Source organism: Danio aesculapii, chromosome 19 (assembly GCF_903798145.1).
Source record: "Danio aesculapii chromosome 19, fDanAes4.1, whole genome shotgun sequence".
Classification (NCBI taxonomy): domain Eukaryota; kingdom Metazoa; phylum Chordata; class Actinopteri; order Cypriniformes; family Danionidae; genus Danio; species Danio aesculapii.
Genome location: NC_079453.1, coordinates 25,397,054 through 25,421,008, shown reverse-complemented (window position 1 = coordinate 25,421,008; position 23,955 = coordinate 25,397,054). Strand labels below are relative to the sequence as shown.

General features: G+C 34.3%; 1 protein-coding gene across 2 annotated transcripts in view; it reads right to left on the bottom strand.

Annotated features, from left to right (window-relative positions):
• Positions 1-540: 540 nt before the first annotated feature.
• smad10a (SMAD family member 10a) overlaps positions 541-23,955 on the bottom strand; it is a 65,216-nt gene continuing 41,801 nt past the window's right edge. For both annotated transcript variants that reach the window (XM_056479261.1, XM_056479259.1), the window contains exons 10-12: positions 21,772-21,940; positions 13,130-13,268; positions 541-7,860 (exon numbers count right to left, since the gene is read on the bottom strand). In XM_056479261.1, coding sequence (XP_056335236.1) covers positions 7,649-7,860; positions 13,130-13,268; positions 21,772-21,940 — 520 coding nt within the window. In that variant the 3' untranslated portion in view covers positions 541-7,648. The remainder of the gene's footprint in view (positions 7,861-13,129; positions 13,269-21,771; positions 21,941-23,955) is intronic.

The following is a 23,955-nucleotide window of genomic DNA, read 5'->3' as shown; positions in this document are numbered from 1 at the left end:
TTTCAACTAATCAATAATTTTATGTATTTGCCATACAGAAACATGTTTAATTTTCATTGACTTTAACTTGATTTGTAAATAAATAATTCTTATTTAGTTAACTTAAATGATATAATACCAATAAATTGGTTTTAGAATAATTTGCTAATATGTCAGGGGCGAAGTGGGTAGCACGATCACCTCACAGCAAGAAGTTCGCTGGTTCGAGCCCAAGCTGGGTCAGTTGGCATTTCTGTGTGGAGTTTGCATGTTCTCCCTGCATTCGTGTGGGTTTACTACGGGTGCTCCAGTTTCCCCCACAAGTCCAAAGACATGCACTATAGGTAGAATAAGCTAAATTGTCAGTAGCGTATGTGTGAAAGAGTGTGTATGGGTGTTTCCCAGTGTTGGGTTGCAGCTGGAAGGGCATGTAAAACATATGCTGGATAAGTTGGCGGTTCAGCTGTGGCGACCCACTAATTAATAAAGTGATTAAGCCGAAAAGAAAATGAATGAATGAATAATTTGCTAATTTAACAAAGAACTCCACCACAAAACATATCTGTATCAAAAGGATTTTTTTTTACTTTGGTGTACAGTCAACATACAGGAGCAGAATGTCCTTGAACAATAGAATAATTATAATAACAACAAGAATTGAAATGACAATATCAATAAAATAGTCGATTCAAATATATTCACACTGGATAACATACTGATAAATACTAATAAGAAATCGGTTTCATATGGAATGCTGTTGATTTGACTTCCAGTTGGGTGATTGTCATGTTACTGACATACATGTTGCTTTTCATCATGTAATATCCTTACACAATACAGTATGCCCATCAGTGAAAACACACACGTTAGAGAACTTTAAGTGTTCCGTGGGGCTAGGCCACATGTTTTTGACGAAAGCAAAAGTCATCCTTTGAAAAAAAGAGAAACATTTTCATACAGTGAAAGAAAATCTAAATTACAGTGCGGAACTAATGAGGGAGAAGTAAAGTGAAGTTACTTTACACTAACGATAGTAACTCTACGTCTATGTCACCATGACATTTGGGGTCGATTGTAACATTTATTTATTTATTTATTTTTCATTTTTAAGGCGAAATAAACCACAAGATGACTCCAGACCATGTAACGTCATTGGCAAAACGGCTTAACCGACAAAATGTTTTGAATCCTGTACGTCTAAACTATGCACTGAAGTCGCTAATGACATTTAGATACCTCTCTATGTCTATTTTTATAAATGTTTTCTAGCTTTAAATACGACAAATGTTTCTACACCACCAAGGTGTGAATTGGATGTGTAATGCGAGAGCTTTAATCTAATTCACCCAAAATGACCTCAAGAAAGCATACTGGTTTGAACAGAACTTAACACTGATCGCGTAAGTTGCAAAGTGCCTTTGAAATCTGTATTAAAACTACAGCTTTACAGTATTTAGCGTTTAATCTGTAGTGTGTGTATGAGATACAAAGGCACTCATCAGAACAATGAGTTTACCTGACATCTAAATTCAACAACGTTCACTAAGAAAGAAAGAAAGAAAGAAAGAAAAGGCATTATGCTTTACGATACATTTTCTGAAAGGCTCATAATTCTCAACGTGACCTGAGCCGATGTGAACAACCCTGCAGATGAAGAGTTTGCATCTTTTGTGTCGCCCAATTTACAGGTCTAAACGAAAGCTGAAAACACTCGATGACTGTGAGACATCCCTGACGAACTTCATTGCTTATAACTACTGGAATATTTCAGACCGGTAGAGGATTTTAAGTTTTTGTGATTCATAAACTGAGAAGGGATTTATTTTTTAGTAATTGAAGAGTTCATGAATAAAAAAAAGAAGCACAAATGGAAAGGCACAACGATTAATAATCTGGAAACAATACTGGAAATGCAGAACATCTACAGAACAGTGTTCTGCTAAATAGTTTCTCTTTAGTTGTGACTAACCATTGATAACATTTGTCAAGGACTAAAAATAGAGAGGATCTGATTAAAGTCAACATGAAATGCTTTTGTAACAAATTTACTCCTGAAAATTTAGTATAAAGTATAATTCCACTGTTAAATACTGTACTCAGTAGGCGTTATATTAATCATCATTTGAAAGCCAGAGGTTGTCAATGTTTTTGAAAAAAAAAAGCCTTATGTTTACCAAGGCTGAAGGGAAAAATGAGTTGGAAGGAAAAAGAATGTTTTCAATTTTGCATTCTCTTGCCCTGAGAACTTCTCTCTCACAAAAGACTTTAGCTGAGAGTAATACGTGACTATAGACAACAAAATTAGTCATTAGGGTCCAATTTTGGAAATTGAGATTTATAGCTGAAAGCTGAATAAGCTAATCATTGTATGTTTTTTTATGGGATTTGTTGGGAATTGGCCAATAACCTGGGACGATAACCTTTTACAAGGTATACCGCGGTTTGGAAAAGTCAAGGTTTTAAAACAGCAAAAATGTTCTGCTATACTGTTCCTATGGTATGTGTAAGATTTTTTTTTTATTTACTTTTTGTTGTTTTTTTTAAGACAACAGTATCTCCAGCAGAAAAGATATCCAAAAATGCTGTTTCAAACTGTAAAGAGATCAGTGTTTTGAAACTAATGAAGACAGCAGAAGTCCATGATTTATTTGAATCATTTGGCCAGACATATTTCTGTCCCAAAATATTTTAAACGTTTCTAAAAATAAAATATGTTGTGTTCAAAGGGGAAACAATTGTAGTTTTTTACCCAGACATTTAAAAATATATATATTTTAGAGCAGTAATCACAATACCTCCATATCTTGATCACTGAAATCGTCTGAATCTTATACTGGCCCATGCCTAGAAAGGACACTCTTGAGTTTGGAAAAGAAATTTAAATTCCCTAAAGTGACTAATCTTCTTTTAATAATATTTAAGAACTGAGAAAAGTCACAAAAATTAGTTTTTTTATATACATTTACAGTAGGAAATTTACTATTAATGTTCTAATATTTTTTTTGGCGTGACAGAAACATTGATCATTTTAACAATGCATTTTCGGCTAGTCCCACAAATATACGCCTGCAACTTTAGACTGGTTTTGTGGGACAGGGTCACATATAATGGTTTATGAATGATAACAGAATGCAGTTTTTTTTTAATTAATGCAACACTTTTGCAAAAAAGAAAAAGGGGGTGCGGGAGGTTCGAAATAAAAAGGTCACTGAAAAAGGTCCAGAATTTGTCCCATACATGAGCTCATTTGTCCTATTTTGACTGCTATTCTATAATAAATTGTAAAATTAAGCCATCGAAAAAGGCTTCAAGATTAAGGGTTAGGGTTATAGCGGAATTCTTGTGTTTGCTGGGGAACAAAATTTGGAACAACGAATTTGGCACAACGTGACTTCCCATTCTGAAGTCACACAGTGCCACATTCGGCATCCCAAATTCTGACTGAGGAAAGTTGAATGTGCTGGCCAGTTTGTTATTTGCCTAATAAATTTAAAACTTTAAAAGATTCTTATTTTTGTATTTTAAAAATAAGTATTGTTGTCATTTCTTTATTCTAAATCTTTAGAAAATGCTTTTGGTACATCAAAAAGCGTGGTTACGATGACCATCCGACAAGCTAATGCAGCATAAAATAGTGCTTAAAATGTCACTAAAATGCAGAATTTAAACCTCATAATTAAATAGAAAATGGGGTGAATGACTGCAAAAGGGCCCACTTTTTGAGAAAAAAAACCCACTCCTTTCACCAGGAGCTGTTATGATAAAAAAAATACTAAAAATCAATTGTCAGGGATGCAGTAAAATCTGAAAAACAAAACGTGTTTCTTAGGGAAGAAAACAACAATACTAATAATACTAAGTTTTACACAGCTTTTCTTTAGAAAATTCAATCATTTGGCCAAATAAAAAAACATTTCAAGCAATATGATAGCAAATAAATGCATTTTTTCTTGGGGAGTAAAATACTTTAGTAAAAGAACAAAGTTTCTTAGGAGAGCACAAGACTTCTGCAGAAAAATGCAAAAGTTTCTTAAGGAAACACAAACCTTTAACATTTGTAAATGCAAAATCAATAAAATATCCTTTCCTCCCATCTTATATTTTACCCATCAGCATGTCTCCTTAAAGTATACATTATTCCAATCGAAATGTTTCTTGATCTGGCTGCTGAAAATTTCTGCTTTCACAGAAATAAAATAGCAAACATTTCTTACTAATAATTATCAATGTCGAAAAGGTTTCAGATTAATTATGGACAATAAAATCAGGGATATGTGTTAAGCAGGATAAATTTAAATTTCATGTTAACTTTAACAAACTATTAGATTTCAGCCACTTAGTATTTCCATTTATACTAGTTGCACATGTTAAATAAACCAATATGAATGGCATTCCAATAAATGCTTCATTTCCAGTAGGTGTACAGTAAGATAGATATTTCAATTTGGTAAAGGCAACAAAACTATAAATGTTTAATGCTTGAAGTTGAGATGTTCTACCCGTTTACAGAAGGTTATAGTGGTATGACTGGGCTGCATTTTGGTCATAATCTAGACTTGAGTTACTGGGCGAGTAAATGCTAAAAGCTCAGCAACTGGTGTTGGCAAATGAAAAAACCCGTTGTTCTTGAAATCGGTCTGTCGGTGCATCAAGGCTCTACATTCGGTTCAAGACACGTCCCGTTTCGATTTGGTTAAAGTATGAGGTGAGCATGATGTCCAGAAAGAAGAAGACTTCCAGACACATTTTGGCATAAAGAAAAAAATCCACTGGGTTTCATGCTTGATTATCATGAGGTATTCTGGCTTTGGTGAGTTACACCACATGGCAAATGATTTTGGTTACAAACACCGAACCGCGTCACAATACCAATACCACCATTTTAAAGCTGAACAATTCAGGCTTGTTTTTTTTTTTCTTCTTTTTTTTGGTATGAAAATAAAGGAGCTGGAAGGCTATTGCAAGTCTAACTAATAAGATGCCTGGATAGTAAGCCGCGTAATAGCTGAGTTGAGGTCCACATGTAGAGGAGCACAGCACAAGCACAGAGATGATGACGATGAGCAGTTTTGTTTTGACAGTTTGTCCTGTTTTCTGTCGGTTCAGTTTGTCTCTCAGAGGCAGGTTTAGATCTACATCAGCTGGTCCTTTCCAACTGTTCCTGAAGTGACCAGCGCCAGCATAGCCATATACACTTGCTCTGAGGCAAATAGTGCTACCAAACCCGTGGATCTCCAGATATTTATGCAAAAGTACTTGCTTGGAGGTTGAACAGTCTCCTCTATACCTGTGTGGTGTTGTGTGTATTTGTGTGATACTAGAACACGACAGAACGGTTCCGTGAGTAAATAAATCAATCATTTTCTCCATAGAGATTTGAATCTTGTTACACTCTTTAAATTTTTTACTTTAAATATAAGATTTTTGCATTTAACTTGTATTTAAATTCACAACGTATATTTATTTATAATGTTCAGCTTGATTATTTCAAGGCTCCGACTCTTATGGAGTAAATGAATGGAAAAATATTCTGAGAACCGACTAAAAGGCCACTGCGAAAGTGGCAGCCATTGTTGCATTTTGTTTTTATATGTTCGCTGAGCCATAAATTAATTTCTTGCGAGAACAAATTGAAAGCATTTTCTACCGGTATTGCAAAACTATTAAAGACTTCTAATATTCTTAGTATAACTGCATGATGTGCAAAGCTAGAAAGGCATATGAACAATAAAGCTATTTCCCTGAACTTAATCTGCAATCAACCCTGTGTAAACTTGCATTCATTAGTAGACCTGTAGCGCTAAGGTATATACATCTAATTTGAACGGATGAATCCCACAAAACAGTCCAGGTAATATTTCAGCATAAAATCAAATGAACATTTTGTACATTAAAAAATGCAATTAATTTTAGGAAATTTAAAAAAAAGCATTATTCTAATTCTTATTGAATAACTAATAATGATAATATATTTCAATGAGCAAACTACAATTTAGAGACCAACAAATACTATTGTTATAAATAAATATGTACATTTATTATTGTATTTATTTCATGGTCTGTTGAAATTCTTGATTCTGATTGGCTGGAAGGTGTGAAATAAAATCGTTTAATGCACAGGTAGTTCCAGTCATATTTTGATCACAGTTTAAAATAAATGCGCTACCCTCAAACATTAGTAGTAACCATAGTAAATCAGTGACCGCTTCCAGAGCCTTCATTTCTCTCTGTGATCTTGACACCTGCATGTACTTCACCAGGGAAGCAATGGGGATCAACCAACTCACAAATATTTTAAGTATATTTGCAAGTTGGCAGCTAACAGATTTTACTATGAGCTATTAGATATGCACGTGTCATGATTGCTCAGTTGTGCTCTCTCTTGGTCTACCTGTGACTTTTTTTAAAGCAGGCACTAGGTGATCTAACATCATAACTGACAGATTAATGTTTCCCTTCAAAGAGCAAACCTAGTTTTAACTAGTCCATAACTTGGCATATGGACATAGAATAAGGATGATCAGCAGCTTTTTGTTCATTAAGGTTTTTAAATGCGCTTTATGAATTCAACCACCTTCTGCTTCCTATCAGGCGGTTCTTTACCTCCATGTGGTTCAATTAAAATCCTTTAAAGCATGACAATCCATTGAATATCCCCAACCCATAACAGTGCAAATTGATAATTTTTGATAACTTTTTTTTTAAAACAGATTATTTGGATTTCTTTGTAACCTTTGCATGTGTCTGTGTGCCCATTATATATATATATATATAAAATACATACAAACACACAGTTGAAGTCAGAATTATTAGCCCTCTCATTGAATTATTATTATTATTTTTTTTATTATTTAATTTTTTTAAAATATTCCCAAATTTTTTTTCTGTGGAAAGTCTTTTGTTTTATTTCAGCTAGAATAGAAGCAGTTATTTTTTTAAAGCCTTTAAGGCTAAAATGATTAGCCCCTTTAAGTAATATTTTTTTCGATAGTCTACAGAACAAACCATCATTATACAATAACTTGCCTAATTACCCTAACCTGCCTAGTTAACCTAATTAACATAGTTAAGCCTTTAAATGTGACTAAGCTGTATAGAAGTGTCTTGAAAAATAACTAGTAAAATATTATTTACTGTCACCATGGCAAAGATAAAGTAAATCAGTTATTAAAAATGAGTTATTAAAACTATTATGTTTAGAAATATGTTGAAAAAAAATGTTCTCTCTGTTAAACAGAAATTGGGGAGAAAAAAAAACAGGGGGGCTAATAATTCAGGGAGGCTTATAATTCTGACTTCAACTGCATATATACACACACACAGACACACACACTGAAAAAGATAACTTATTAGAAATCCTCCTAAGATCCATCTTCATGATGTTTGAGAAATATTTTGTTTCTTTTAATATTTAAGTAAAATATAACCTTGACATGTTTTGTGAGATTCAACCGCAAAGAAATGCAACATTTCACTATAGAACAATAAAATGCACTGAAACATCTTTCAGAAACATGAATTTTAGAGTAGTGAGTTTCTGTGGTGTTTTCATTGGGTTTCTAACGACTGATAAAAGTGCAAACCACACTGTAGCACTTAATGTGGTTTGCACGCTTACTGTAGTGAGTCCGGTATCTGTGTGCCGAGTGTATGCTGTGTATTGTTCCTCTCAGTTAGCTGGTCCAGGGTCAGCCAGTGGCATAGTGTGCAGCACCTCATCCAGCAGCTGCAGCGCCCGGTGCAAATGCACCTCAACCCAGCAGGGGGTGTGTTTGATGCTCTGCCGGGGGTAGTCAGGACCCCAGCCCTTCACGAAACTCAGACGCAGAATACACAGCCTCCTGAGGTCATCCACACCGATGCCTGCTGCCGCCGAGAGGCCTGCAAATAAACATTCACAACAATTAGTTAGTTGATTAAATGTGTAATATTTGTTAAAGTCCCAATGAAAATCAAAACTAACCATATGATTTTATTAGCTCACATTGATAGTTTTGTGGTGAACAATTCATCTGTGCATATCATTTAAAGAGCCCATATTATACATGAAATAGGGTCATATTTAGGTTGTAAGGGTCTCCAACAACAGTCTAATATGCATGCAAGGTCATAAAACACTTTGATGGTCTTATAACCTGCATTTATTTTTACCTAATTATCCCAACGACTCCCATATGAATCGTTCAGCGATTCATTTGTTCCCCAACCCCCTCCTCAGCGCGAAGCTAATCTGCGCTGATTGGACCGATGACAGCCTGCTGCGATTGGTCGACAGTGACAGGCTTCAGCACGAGACAGAGTGAAATGCCCAGCTGGTAATCAACTAAATAATAGTCACAGTGCACACGCGCTTCATAGTGTAAGGCTTTTTTCACACACACACACAACCCTCCTCAGAAGAACTGGGGAGATCGACGCGAGTCTCTCTCTCTCCCTCTCCCTCTCTCTCTCTCTCTCTCTCTCACACACACACACAACGCTCCTCAGAAGAACTAGGGAAAGCGACGCGAGTCTCTCTCTCTCTCTCTCTCTCTCTCTCACACACACACACACACACACACACACACACACACACACACACACACACACACACACACACAACGCTCCTCAGAAAAACTAGGGAAAGCGACGCGAGTCTCTCTCTCTCTCTCTCACACACACACACAACGCTCCTCAGGAGAACTAGGGAAAGCGACGCGAGTCTCTCTCTCTCTCACACACACACACACAACGCTCCTCAGAAGAACTAGGGAAAGTGACACAAGTCTCCTGTCTCCTAGCTTACGATCGATCGCCATAGCAATGACAAACGGCAGTGGAACGCGAGCTCACAAAAGCCTTTAACCTTAAATCCGTAAACAAAGCGGCACGCGTCGCGTTTTTAACGTGGCTTACACGTGATAAGAGAATATAAAGAGTAACCGCGTGTACTGTACCAGGTTAACAACTCATCTTTGGGTAGAGACTGTCAATATTATCCATCTGAGCACAGCGTGACTTCATTGGACCGGCGGCGTCTGTGTGTGTGTGTCTAGTGTTTTTTCTGTGTTAGTGGGCGGGGCCGCAGGTTTCAAATCTCCCTGGTTTGCGCGCGTAACTACTGGCGAGGCTTGTGTTTCGTGGCTGCGTCATCGCGAAACATCTAATGACTCCTTATCAAGGCGACTCGTTTGAAGCACTATGAGTCGACTCTTTTATAGATGAATCAATAGTTTTAAACACTGTACACTTACAGATTTAAGCCTTAGCTGGATATTTCACTTCACTTAGAGCTGTGTTACACACTACATGGAAGGGCATTTTCAAAAACCCATAATATGGGCTCTTTAAAAAAAAAAAGGTTTGGCCCCCTAATCTTTAATTAAAATCTGAGAATGCACTTCCTGTTTGTTTCCAGTTAATTGATCAGATTACATTATTTTGAAGTACATACTTAGTACAATTGAAGTAACATACTTAATCACGCTGCTCCAGCTGTCAGTTTTTTTTTACTGTTTTTTTTATTAGAACGTTGCACAAAATCTGAGATATCAGAAATAGTCAGTAAGGATACAGACGGATACTTAAAACATTTGGGAGAGAGAAAGAAAAGAGACATTTGCACAGTTTTATTTTAAAACAATATATAGTGTGTTGAAGTTGTATATGAAAAATATACACTGAAAAATAAATAAATAAAGAAAAGAAAAAAAGGGGGAGAGGGTGTGGGGGGCAATGGGGAGATGTCCCATAGGGCCAGACTGAATCTGCAGACATTTTTTGCTATTTCTGCGCAGAATTGTGTTAAAAATTATTATGATTATGCGGAATGATTTTGAGAGTATCATAACTAAAACCTTAATATATGAAATAAAAACTTATACCTTTTTAACTTGTATTAGATTCAAATAGATTCACTTTATTTGGTAAACAAAGCAAGTCACTAATATAATATATCTACTAAAAGACAGAAAATATTACTTAAATTATACTGTAAATAAATCAGATGAATATTTTCATATTAGTCAATAATATTACTAAAATTGATTTTAAAACTCTGAATATAAATTTACACACATTTACACAACTAAAACAATCAATGGTGTGCCAAAAATCTGCGGAAATCTACGCAATTCTGCGCGCGCAGATTCCGTGTGGGCCTACTCATACTTATCGTGTATGTAATGTAGCTGTGTTATGTTTAAAGTTAGTCATGTATAATTGTTAGAATTGGGTTCCATCTTGCTTCAAATATCTTCATCTGGAGTCTAAGGCAATAAGTTATTCTTTACATTTCATTAATTTCTCTAATTTTTTTTATCCATTGTTCATTTGTAGGTGGGTCGGATCTGAGCCAGTTAGACGTAATAGATTTTAGTGCTGCAGAGAGCAGTATTTAAAATAAATAAATACTTCTTTCCCCTATGCTCTCAGGCACCATACCTAGGACTGCCACAGTTTTGTTTATTTATTTATCAATTTAACAGGGACAATGCTCATTAATAAACAGTGAGACTGTAAATAAGCCAGAGTTAGCCACGGGGGCTAATTTTCATCTGTTGCCCCCTGCCAGATTTTAAAAGGCAACCTAAAATCAAAAACCACATCATCACACATACAGAAACAGTAAAGTTACAAATGACAACAGGATAACATGTAATAAGAATTTCTTAAAATGTAAGACAAAAGAATTACACATGATTACAAACTTGATTTGCTTTTAGCCATTTCTTTAACTTATATTTAAAAGTTGAATAATTTGTAACACCCCTTAAATCAATGGGAAGTGTGTTCCAAAAATGACTGGCTCTAACTGAAAGACTGATTGTGCAAAAGTTGTACGTCTGAACTGCACAGCACAGTCTCCCCTGGTAACAGATCTTGTTGCTTGACCATTTTTGTTCTTGTGTTACAAACTCACATAATGGATAGTTGGATCAAAGGGAATATCAATACAAATGTCTCCAAATATCTTATAGATATCATTCCAGAATTGCTGCAGTTTTGGGCAATACCAAAAGATGAGTGGTTCCCTAAATGATCACCATATTCTCTCCAGCATCTGTTAGACCCCAGATTAATAAAGGGACTAAGCGGAAAAGAAAATGAATGAATGAATAAAAGTATTAGGTTTTATCTTATGTTGACATTTTCTATTGAAGCATGAAGTTACCTGAATTTTATAAAATGAAAAAGTCCATTGGGGCAAGTATTTTTATTTATTCAAACAAGTCTTGAAGCATGAGACTGAACAAATGAAAACAATAAAAATATTAAGCAAAAAAGGGATTTGAAAACAATGAAAAAAATGTAACTTGATTATTTCTGTAGAAAAATGTATTTAAATTCAATACTTGCTGGTGGAATTTTCTGTGCAGCATCTTGGGCACTGTAGTCTTTCACAATAAATTTTGTGAATTTTTAGTGTAAATAATGCAACAATAGCACATAATATCGATTCACAATCTTTAGGCTCACTCAACACTTCTTTCATTAGATTTTATAAATTATCATCAAAACTGTTTTCTATACAGATTAGTTTTTACTTGCGGAATCCAACTCCTGCTTTGTTGAACAGCTCTCTGAAAAGCTTGATTCTGATTTGTCAGTGGTGACATTATGAGGTTGGTAATTTCCTGATAATGAGTTTGGTCAACAGGAAAAGCATATAATGATGCTCATTTGAGAATTTCATGTTGGCACTTTCTTCAGGCAAAGTTTATTATTATATTATTCACATTATATTCAGGGTTCTCACACTTAGCCAAATCCTCTGATGCTCACTGACTAAAAATCTGCATGTCCATGACCTAAAATGAATGGAAATTACAGTCCGCCATTGTGCTTCGCATAATATTAAAATAATAGCTTGAATATCATTTTGCATGACTTCAATGGCCACTATAAGAATAATATTATTGTATACTGGAATATATACACTACCTAAGTTTGGGGTCAGTAGGATTTTTAAATGTTTAAAAATATGCTATTCTGCTCACCAAGACCGCATTTATTTAATCAAAAATACAGTAAAAATTGTGAAATAGTGAAATGATATTGCGCTATAAAATGACTGTTTAAAAGTAGTTTATAATTTAATTGAATCATTTATTCCAGTCATTTTAAAGATGAATTTTCAGCTTCTTTACTCAAGTCTTCAGAGTCACATGATCCTTCAGAAATTACTCTAATATGAATTATTATTAATTGTAATAGTAATAAAAAGAAATAATGACTAAAGTAATAATTTCACTTGAAACTACATACAATGAGAAAACAGTATTTAAAATTCATAAATATGTAACAATTTAACTTTTTTTTTTTTTTTTACATTTAATAAATGCCGCCTTGATGAACATAATAATTTTCTTTAAAAAACACATTAAAAAAAAAAAAAGGCCGGTAATGTACATATAATTGATAGCTCAATTGTAGTTTTATAAACTTTACATTTAGATTTTCTATCATCTACTTTGTCATCTTTAAAGTAAATTTCAAAGCCAAATCTCCTAAAATTTATATTATCCTGGCATGTTAGTCTTAATTAACTTGGCACTTTAACAACATGTGTTTATTTATTTATACAATGAAGACGATGCAGTGTTATTTTAGATTTGAACATTGAATTTGACTTTTAGACTCCGTCGAAAACCATAAAGTGCTGTTTATTTCATTTTTATCTTTGTTCTATTGTTTTCATCTGTGCTTCAATTTGTTTATTTTATTTTGGATATTTTATGCAGGTGAATTTTATCCAAAATAGAGTCATCTTGTGAAAATATATTCAAAATACATAATCACAGATAATCAAAATATCGCAATGTAATTTTTTTCCATATATAAACCATATATATATATATAGCTTTTTCAAACTCAAACAAAGAACAAAAAATATTTAGTATATTTTAGTATAACCAGGGCATTTTCATGTTGCTTCATCCCTAATAAGACAGAACATATAAAAATGACAAGATAATTGCAAAGGCGTGCAAGTTTGTAATAGCTTGTACTAAAAACCTGATAATTCATCCGTTACACAATCAAACGTGTATACTTCTTTTCAAAAAGAGAAAATATTTAAGGGTGTAGTACAAGTTAGCAAATTTGGACAAGGAGTGGAATTCATAAACTCGGATGTCATGTAGTGCCAGTGAACATGGCAGACACTTACTGACTGCAGGAGCGATTCCACCAACACTCCCCGGTCCTGGAATATTCCCCGCGACCGCTGCCGCCTGTGCCGCCGCTGCTGCCTGTGCCGTCGCCGCCTGCTGCTGCATCTGCCTGTGGCACTGCCTGAGGTCAAACACCTGCAGAAACACACACACAGACACACACGCTCACTCTCTCTTCTGAGACACACAGACCTGCTGCCGTGTCCTCAAACAACCGCTGACGAGAACTCATGTGGACAGCTTTAAAAAACAAAAAAAGTCAAGCTCTGCATCAAGCAAATCTAATGTGACAGGAAGCAAAAATACACACTGATCTCTCAAGTGCACAAAGGTAGTCAATGCCCATCCAATCTGGCATCAAATGCAGCATATTATATAAACTTAAGAAAAACAACAACATTTATAATACTATAAATAATAACAGCAACAACAACAATAGGCATATTATTATTAATTTGATGTATCATTTGCAAGCACAAAGTGAACTTACAATAATAATAAATAAATATATATATATATAAACTTGCTTGCAAATTATCTGATCTACTTATCAGTCTGAAAAGTGATTTATTTACTTGTAATGTTTTTTTTTATATAGTTTTATCTGATTTAATTTTTTTTTATTTATTCATTTATTGCACTGAAAATAACTTTACATTGAAAGTACATTTGAAATTTTAGCTTCAAAAACAATCATTTAGTTTAAATGGGTGGTCGGCTATGATAAGTGTAATGTAGCTGTGTTAACAAACATCATCTCTGAATGTAATACGCTCAAAGTTCAATGCAAATGGAGACATTGGCTTTTACAGAGTTAGCTTAGCAAAGCCTACAGCAAACAAAGTTTGGGGACTACAAAAAAAATACATCCAGGCTAGTGAGATCACAAACGCTTCAGGTTACGCGCATTCACCATGCGCATACACTCCGCGCAACAAAGGGACGCGGCCAGAGGTACAGTAATGCTGAAATGTATCAGAGAAAGCTTAAATGCAGTCCAAACGCTGCTGTTTTCACAGAGCTTTTTCTGTATTTGAGCTTCCAAAAGACATGACACAAAGAGAGAAGTGCTTACAATTTAATTATGTTCCAGAGAATTATAAAAATATATACAGCTAACAGTGCTGGATTCGGCTAAAAGCTCCACAAAGGAGCAGCAGCTCCAACCATAATAGAAAAAGCTGTGTATTCTGAGCCTCAACCTGTAAGTATTTTTATTTGTTAAAACTGACCAATTACATGCACAGTTTCTAGCGTTATCGTGTGTGGTAGCAAGGACATAAACAACGGCAAATGCTGCTAGGCATCATTAACAATTTAGGAAAGTTCAACCTTACAAAGGAGCTGCTGAAACCGTTCTATTTGCATATCTGCATTCACTACTTCAATTTTTTTTATAATATATTTCTTATCTGTTTTTTGTCCCGTCTCTGTAATTCTGCTGCACTGTAGAAGATCTGACAAATTCATTGTGTGAACATACATGGCAATAAAGCTCTTTCTGATTTAGCTACAAATTCATATTTATCCATCAAACCACTGTAAACAGTCTCTCTATGTAGCAGCTTACCCTGCGTTCTACATCTTAAATAACCAACTCGCAAAAGATATGTGAACGTTTCATATTACTTGCACATACTTGCACTCAAATATATAAGATACTTGTCAGATTTTATTTTAGAGAGCAGGCGTGAGGTTCAGCTGTGTGTGCGGTGTCATTTTCTGTCTGGCACAAACTGCTGCAGCTTACAGCTACTCTGAGTTTTTAGACAGCGCAGTGCGCTTGTAGGAGTTTGACGCTTTTCCTGGTGACGTGGAGATGATCATAGCACTATGTTAGCTGACCAATCAAAGCCATTTTATCCTGCTATAATAATTGAATTAAAACATTTTACAAACAACAAAGCAAAGCACTAATAAAAAAAGCCATCAAAACCACCTTTTTACTTGAAACCTTCAAGATCTTGTAATCTCACATGGCCCTTCTCTGTTAGTATGTATATATACACACATTGTCTTGAATATGTTTTGTTCTGTAAACCCCTGACATTTTTTATTTTTTTTATTTATATATTTATATATATATATACATACATACATATTTATATATATATATATATACATACATATATATATATATATACATACATATATATATATATATATATATATATACATATATATATATATATATATATATATATATATATATATATATATATATATATATATATTTCTTTTTTCTCCGTTTCTTTTTGTGTTGTTCTAAATGTTGTTCTTTAAGCATCAATTAAAAAAAATAACAATAAAAAAGCTGACCAATCAAAGCCTCTTGGGCAGGTCTTTCAGATTAACTAGGAAATATCACAGTCGTTTTCAAGTTAGCCGGGTAGCTGTATACATTCAAAGTAAAATATATGAAAAAAACAACACGATTTTCTACAAATGAAGCATGAGCACACATTGCTTTGCACCTTATGCAACACAACCAAGCCTTAATAAATACTCTCTGGACCACAGAGTGGGCCCACTAGGAGGCCTGATCACCACAATATCACAAATCAACAAATCAAATATAAAGACGAATATATTCACCTTATTCTCCGCGTATGAGCGGGCGCAGCCATTTGAATCTTTTTGGCTCGAAACTTCCGGTCTCATTCACTTCCATTCATTTTTACAGGTTAAAAACAGCTCGTTCTGCTGCTTGATGTTGCAAACTGATCTTTTCGTATTATATCATTCTACTTTTTATGTATCGTCATGCAAACACTTGTTTGTAGAGCGAGTAGTTTGATCGTTTTCTGCCATTTATTATTTCTAGTCATTTCTCCCATAGGCAACTGAATCGGAAGTTCTAAAGCAATCGCAAAAACGAGCGCACTTCCGCATTGTAGAATAAGGTCAATATAACAAAAAACAAACCAAAGAAGCAGAAAAAAAAATAGTCAAACGTAACCACTGTATACAAGTATCCACTCACTCAGAAAACTGCTCACAGCTCCGCCACTGCACGCTCGCTCGCCAGGTAAACTGAACCCGAGCTGAAGTCTGGCGTCCCTCTTTATACGACAGACTCCGCCCATTGATTGGCGCAAGCCATTCTCTAATAAGTATACGTATATTAAAAAAATACACTTTCAAACTCGCCTTCAATGGCATCTCTTTAAACATTAAATGTTCCCGTCTGCTTTAACAGGACACATAAAAACATATAACATTAAACGCCCACAACATTTAACATATTTCCTGTAAAACAGGACAAACAACAATGCTGGATGTACCCACAGACAACACAAATGGTACGGTCGGACGTTTAGCGCGCGAACCACCATGGCGCTACTTCTGATGTAATAAATGCGCGCCATCCCTTCGCTCGGCTTGACCGGCCTCGCGCTGAAGTCCGAATGCCCCTAGACAAACAACGAAAACACGAAGACAAATGTGTGTGTGCGCGCAAGTGTATGCTTCGTGTGAGACTGAAGTGGAGAGATAAACTGTGGAGGGGTGATTTTATGCCGGTGATATGATGCGTGCACTCATCAATATAACCGCTGACGGAGGAGGAAGGAATGAAGAAGGTAAGTGGTGTGTGCGTGTACGTAGTTACGGTGAAATGAAGCTTTCTGAATCAGTGAAGCGCTCCACTCAATTGTATTGGGAAAAAGTTCGTTACTCGAAGCTTTCTAAATCAGAGTTCGATGAGGACCTTATCTGGTTAAAGTGTAGAAAGCACTGTGTTGCAATAATGTCAAACGAGTAAGGTGAAGCTGCAGGCCCGGAGACTCAACTACGCGCTCAGACCTGCACGCACAGACCTACTGTTTTCTCAGACAGTGCCACCTGCTGTTGGGTTGGGTGAAGCGGCAGGTACGGAGACCCAACTGCACGTTCAGACTAGCACTTTCTAGCAAGTAGCAACATCAGAAACGCCAGTAAGGTTATTGATTATTAAAGCGATTCCTGAAAAATACCAGGTTTTATGGCATAAATCAATGTGGTGTGAAATATTACACTAACAAACATTTTTTCAGTGTTTGATTTGATCAAAATTAGTGTCAAAAGAGCATTATTGTATGATATTTACAGCTTGCTCTTATTTATGTATTATTGTACCATTCTGGGACAATTTTCTAGCAATGTTTTCTGGCAAAATAACAAACGTTAAAGTAAGTGTTAAAATAAAATGTTTAATATATAACGCAATTAGTATTTGTAACATAATTTTGTGCTATGTAGGTCTACTGTACATAATACTGTATTATCTATCTGAAAGTGCTACCAAAGACAATAACAGTAACACAATAACAGTTTATCAGTTATTAATACGTTCTGTAATGATTACAAATACGTTTTTTGGAAATATTATTGTTATTCTGCATAGAATTTACAATATGAGCTCTCTTAGGTTAAATTAAAAATAATTTGCTTGTGGTGTGTATTATTTCCCAGGAGGATATTACAATTTAAAAAGGGGCTCTCTGCCAACACTAACACAGTGCACCAAAGACTGCAGATATTTCCAGAAATGAAAAATCTCCCTAACAAGAATGTAAAGCATTTATTTTATTTGATGTTATTTCCTACGTAAAAAAATATTATTTTTCACCATTTTTTCTGCATTGTTTACAGCTTGACTTGTAGGACCTCATGATAAAGTACACAAAAATAAAGTTTGTTGTTAGGAAATTACCCAGAGTACTATAGTTTATTGTATGTGACGAAATGTATTGTATATGAAGATAATATTCATTCCCCTAACTCAATACGAAGCAGTGATAAATCCTTAATGATTATAAAAAAACAACAACAAAAGTCTGAAAATATTAAAGTAACTGAACAATATCTATTTACAAATACAGATAATACAAATACAACAGAATTAATGCATTAAATCAAAATCTAATATATTTAATATTTCATATAATTATGTATTCAATCATAGCGTAATATTTTATAGTAGAAAAAATAGTTTAAATTACAATTTAGAAGCAGCTGAATTCAGGTTAGTCGATCTTTTAAACAGCAGGTGGCACTGGAAGGTCTGGAAGTGCAGGTCTAGCCGTCTAAGCGAGCAGGTCTGAGCGTGCGGTTGGGTCTCCGGGCCTGCAGCTTCATACTGTTGTGTCAAACGTTCACAACTGACCAACTCATTCATGTAGTAATACAACAACAGTAATATAAACAAATTACTCAATTACTGTAGTTTTTACACATAAGGTATGTTACACTACACCACAGATGACTGTAATAAAATCCAAGGTATTCAAAAGTATTTACATCTTATTCCAATTAGTCATTCACCCATTCGTTCCAAGCGGGGATCGAACCAGCGAGGAGGAGGCTATGCGAGTGAGGTTATCGAGCTGCACTCGCCAACTGGTCTCCGTTAAACACTATACAACAATATGCAATGGTTTTCTTTAAAGATAGTTGTAAAAATACGCTAATACACTTTAGTATTGTTCAAAACCTTTTTACTATAAATTACTATTGAATTTTAGTTTAATTACTGATGTGTGGGACCGGTGAAGTGCTTTGAAACAGTAGAAATGTATGTAATAGACGCATAATCTCTCGCTATACACTTTACTAACCCATGGGGGTGTTTAAACCTTTGAATCAAAATTCGAAGCAGTCACGTGGGTTTAGGCGAAAATTAAGCTTCGACGTCACTGATCACGTGATGATGGCAAAACGAATCAAGCTCCGGCACACTGCGAGATGTATCGGTTTTTTGATACATGCTTCGAAGCCTCGGCACACAACGTCACATCACCACGTGTACGTATGTTTTTTTTTTTTTTTTATATATATATATATATATATATATATATATATATATATATATATATATATATATATATATATATATATATATATATATATATATATATATATATATATATATATATATATATATATATATATATATATATGTATGTGTGTGTGTGTGTGTTTTTATTAACAAGAACCAGCATGTACAGTTTTCTTATACAATAAAATCACTTTACAATTTTTAACAAGAATGAAATGAGGAAAAAAAGAAATTAAAGAAGAAACAGAGGAGAGGGTACCGGTACATAATTATCAAATTACATACAAATATATTACGCACATTTTCCAATTTTAGTTATTAACAAGAGTTATTAATGCATTTTTACTACAGGAAATGCATATATACAAACATTTTTGTGTAAAAATATTAAAGGAGGAGCATTTATTATTTATTAGTTTTAATTGCTTTTCTATTTTTAGACTTGGAAATCCCTTTTATATACATTTGAATCTCCTTTTCTAGCACCACGAAGAGAGATTTACTTTTGGCAAACTTGGATTTATGTATGTGAAATTTACATAATAATAAAAAAGTTTATAATAAAACTAGCATCTTTTAATGAGCGATCCTTAACATAATAACCAAAAATCACATGTTTATAAGATAAGGAAAATGATTTTAAAATATTATCTCAATATCAATTTAAAATTTTTGTAGAAATAATTTTGTAGGATAAACCATATGAAGTTTTTTAAATGATATTTCTTTAGCCTTATTTGTAATAAAAAAAATTTGAGGTAATCACCATGCTTGAGTCCAGTTTATATTTTTAAAGATATTGTTCCAGTAAAAAATAACATATGGTATAGACATATTTTCTGTTAAGATTAAAGATCTAATTTTGTGATTATTGAAACAGATAAAACCGACTGAGGTCTGTTCAGGTTTAGAAGGACAAATAGAAAGTGCTGATGTACATACACTGCTTTTGTACAGCATATGTATGCCAGCAGGTATTGCCCCCGTTGGTATTGTAAATTCCTGTAATGTAACAGGAATTTTGTATCTTGCCTTAAATTCTTTGAATGTAAACAAATTTCCAGCATTATCAAATAATTGATTAACTAATAATAGTCCATTGTTAAACCAATTGTTAAAGAATAGTGACTTATTTCTATACAAGATATTGGCATTATTCCAAATAAGAAAACTATGTGGGGAGAAGTTGTGTTTATAAATAAGCCTGTATGTCGTAAGTACTTGTTGATGAAATTTTGAGTTTGATTGGGAGTTTTTCAATTTTATAATTACACATTAAAAAAATTCTAAACCACCCATATGAGAGAAAATGAAACGGTGGATAATATTCAAGATAGATGAAGTACTTATAAGAAATTGTCTTATCCAATTAATTTTAAAGTTACCATTAAGGGAGTTAAAATCAATAAAGTTTAGACCGCCTTTGTCATATGAATTTAGCATTACTGATTTTTTAATATAATGAATTTTGTCAACATTCTACCAATTAATTTGTTTGAGTGTTTATCAACTGAAATAGATTGGGCAGCATAGGACAATCTAGAAATACCTTCTGCATTAGTGAGCAGAACTCTACCTTTGATTGATAGATCTCTTTGTAGCCAATGGTTCATCAACCTTTCATGTTTTTTCAATAATTGGAAGAAAATTGGAAATACATCTACTTTTATCATCTTTAATTATTTTAATTCCCAAATATGTCACACTCTCTCTCACAGGGATGTTACAAATTAAAGATTCTGATGCGTGTACGTACGTACGTGCGTGTGTGTGTGTGCGCCGGTGCAGCCGTCAGAGACAGAGGGGAGAAGTCTCACTTCTCCACACAAATGAATTGATACAAGTTTATAAATGAAAATATATAAATTAATATAAGCTGATTCTTTTATTCTGCTATGAAACAACATTTAAACTAAGTTCTGCATGTCAAAATCGAAATAAGCAACTTGTGTAAATCTCAATTCATAAATTTGTAAAGGAAAATATGTTCATGATTGCTTAAGAGATTTATTTATTCATATTTTGAATAATTATTTTTGTTGTAAAAATGCTGTTAAAATGTTACGTGTTAACAGTTTGTTATGTGTTAATGTGTATAAACTAGGGCTGCTCAATATTGGAAAAATCTGACATTGTAATATTTTGTTTATATATATATATATATATATATATATATATATATATATATACATATACACATTGCGATATACATTGTTATACTTGGAAAGAATTTTTGGCCACACTTTATTTTAAGGTTCAGTTCCTGCTCTTAGCAAACCATTTTGACTTTTGGTTCAATAAACTCCTAATTTGCCCCTTTTTAATAGTTATTAACAGATAACAGTGCATGCATTATGGTTTTGTATATGTAAATGTAAAAATTACACCGCAAAGTCTCCTCAACATTGTATATCTTTGCGATGTGACTATTGTGGATGTACTCATTGCGATATCGATGCTGGCACAATATATTGTGCAGCCATGGTACAAACCAAAAAAATTAATAATATATATTGCTATATAATATTTAATAATATATTAATACTAATAACTGACAAAAATGTGTTTCCATTTTATATTGTTTAATATAAAAAATAGACATAAAAAAAAAAAAGCAAAAATTTTACTTAAGCCTGCATTTAATTTTTTAAAACCCACAATTTGGTTTATACCACCATCAAAGCTATTTACCTGGCACAAGTATCTATTTCCACCCATAAATATGCTTAAAACAAGATGATGATGATGATGACCTTTAAGTCTTTCACTTCTGACATTTTGCAATCATTGCAGGTTCAAAACCCAGCTAGAATCCTTTACCTTTATGTAGGCCCCTGGGTAGATTTTGTGCACTGCATCTCCTGGTGCTCGGCCTGCTTCTCTGTCCAGATAATAACTCTGCACAAAGACGGCATGATCGCTCATACAGCGCATCCATACATCACCCTCACCACGACACTCCAGCTGCACGCCTTTACCTATGTGCAACCTGCAGACAAGAGAGGAACCAACTACTAATCATCAAGCTTATTTTACATGATAAATGCCTTTACTTTCAATTTTGATCACATGAACGTGTCCTTGAATAATACAATACACTTAGTAAAACGTCAAAAGATCGAATTTCTACTAAATTATGAGGCAGCACAAGAGTTTTCAACACTGAAAATAATAATATAAATAAATGTGGCTTCACTGTGGCGCAGTAGAAGGTTGCTGGTTCGAGCCTTGGCTGGGTCAGTTGGCATTTCTATGTGGAGTTTGCATGTTCTGCCCATGTTTACGTGGGTTTCCTCCAGGTGCTCAGGTTTCCCCCACAAGTCCAAAGACATGCGGTACAGGTGAATTGGGTAAGTGTGTGTGAATGAGTATGTATATATATTTCCCACTGAGAGGTTGCAGCTGGAAGGGCATCCGCTGTGTAAAACATATGCTGGATAAGTTGGCAGTTCATTCAGCTGTGGCAACCCCAGATTAATAAAGGGACTAAGCTGAAAAATAAAATGAATGAATAAATAAATGTTTCTTGAAAGAAAATCTGCAACTAAATTCAGTAAGTAAACAGTTATTTTAAATTTTAATAATATTGCACAATTTGACAGCTTTAACTGAATGTTTTAATCAAATAAATGCAGCCTTGGTGAACAGAATAGTTTTTTTGTGCTTTATAAAACTTTCAACATTTATCGTTTTCATTTTTTCAATTTCATTATTCTTTAATTTCAATTAAACATTTTTTGAGTGAACATGTTTAATAAACACTATGTCAAAGATTACAACATTTAAACAGATTTCTTGTGATTGATTTATATTTAAAAACTATACTTTGTGTTTAAAAAGAACTCATCTTGACGTTTTTTACATTGTACTCATGTTTTAAACATTAACTATAATTTTTTTGTTAGTAAAATGTAAAAATACAGTTAAATCTAACAAAAAAAAACTTTTCAAACTGACAGGTAAATTGATACATCAAGACAAGTTGATGAATTCATTATTATTACATAACATTTTAACTACATTCAATATTTCAAAAAGAAATAAATGTCTTAACTGCATTCAATAATTAAACATACACTCACTGGCCACTTTATTAGGTACAACTTACTAGTACCAGTTTGGACCCCCTTTTGCCTTTAGAACTGCCTTAATCCTTCGTGGCATAGATTTAACAAGGCACTGGAAATCTTCCTCAGGGATTTTGGTCCATATTGACATGATAGCAACACAGTTGCTGCAGATTTGTCGGCTGCACATGCATGATGCGAATCTCCCTTTCCACCACATCCCAAAGGTGCTCTATTGGATTGAGATCTGGTGACTGTGGAGGCCTTTTGAGTGAACTCAGTGTCATGTTCAAGAAACCAGTCTGAGATGATTTACGCTTTTTGACATGGCGCGTTATCCTGCTGGAAGTAGTCATCAGAAACGATACTCAGGTAGGCTGTGGCGTTGACACAATGCTCAATTAGTACTAATGGGCCCAAAGTGTGCCAAGAAATCCCCCACACTATTACACTGTCACCGACCGCCTGAACTGTTGATACAAGTTAGGGTGGATCCATGTTGTTCAGGTTGTTGACGGCAAATTCTGACCCTACCAATCGAATGCTGCAGCAGAAATTGAGACTCATCAGATCAGGCTATGTTTTTCCAATCTTCAATTGTCCGATTTTAGTGAGCCTGTGTGAACTGTAGCCTCAGTTTCATTTCTTAGCTGACAGGAGTGGCACCCGTTGTGGTCTTCTGCTGCTGTAGGCTTAATGCCTCAAGGTTCAATCCAAACGCCTCTAGGTTCAATGAGTTGTGCATTTAGAGCTGCTCTTCTGCATACCTTGGTTGTAACGAGTGGTTATTTGAGTTACTGTTGCCTTTCTATCAGCTCGAACCAGTCTGGCCATTCCCCACTGACCTCTGGCATCAACGAGGCATTTGTGCCCACAGAACTGCCACTCACTAGATATTTTCTTTTTTTCAGACCATTCTCTGTAAACCCTAGAGATG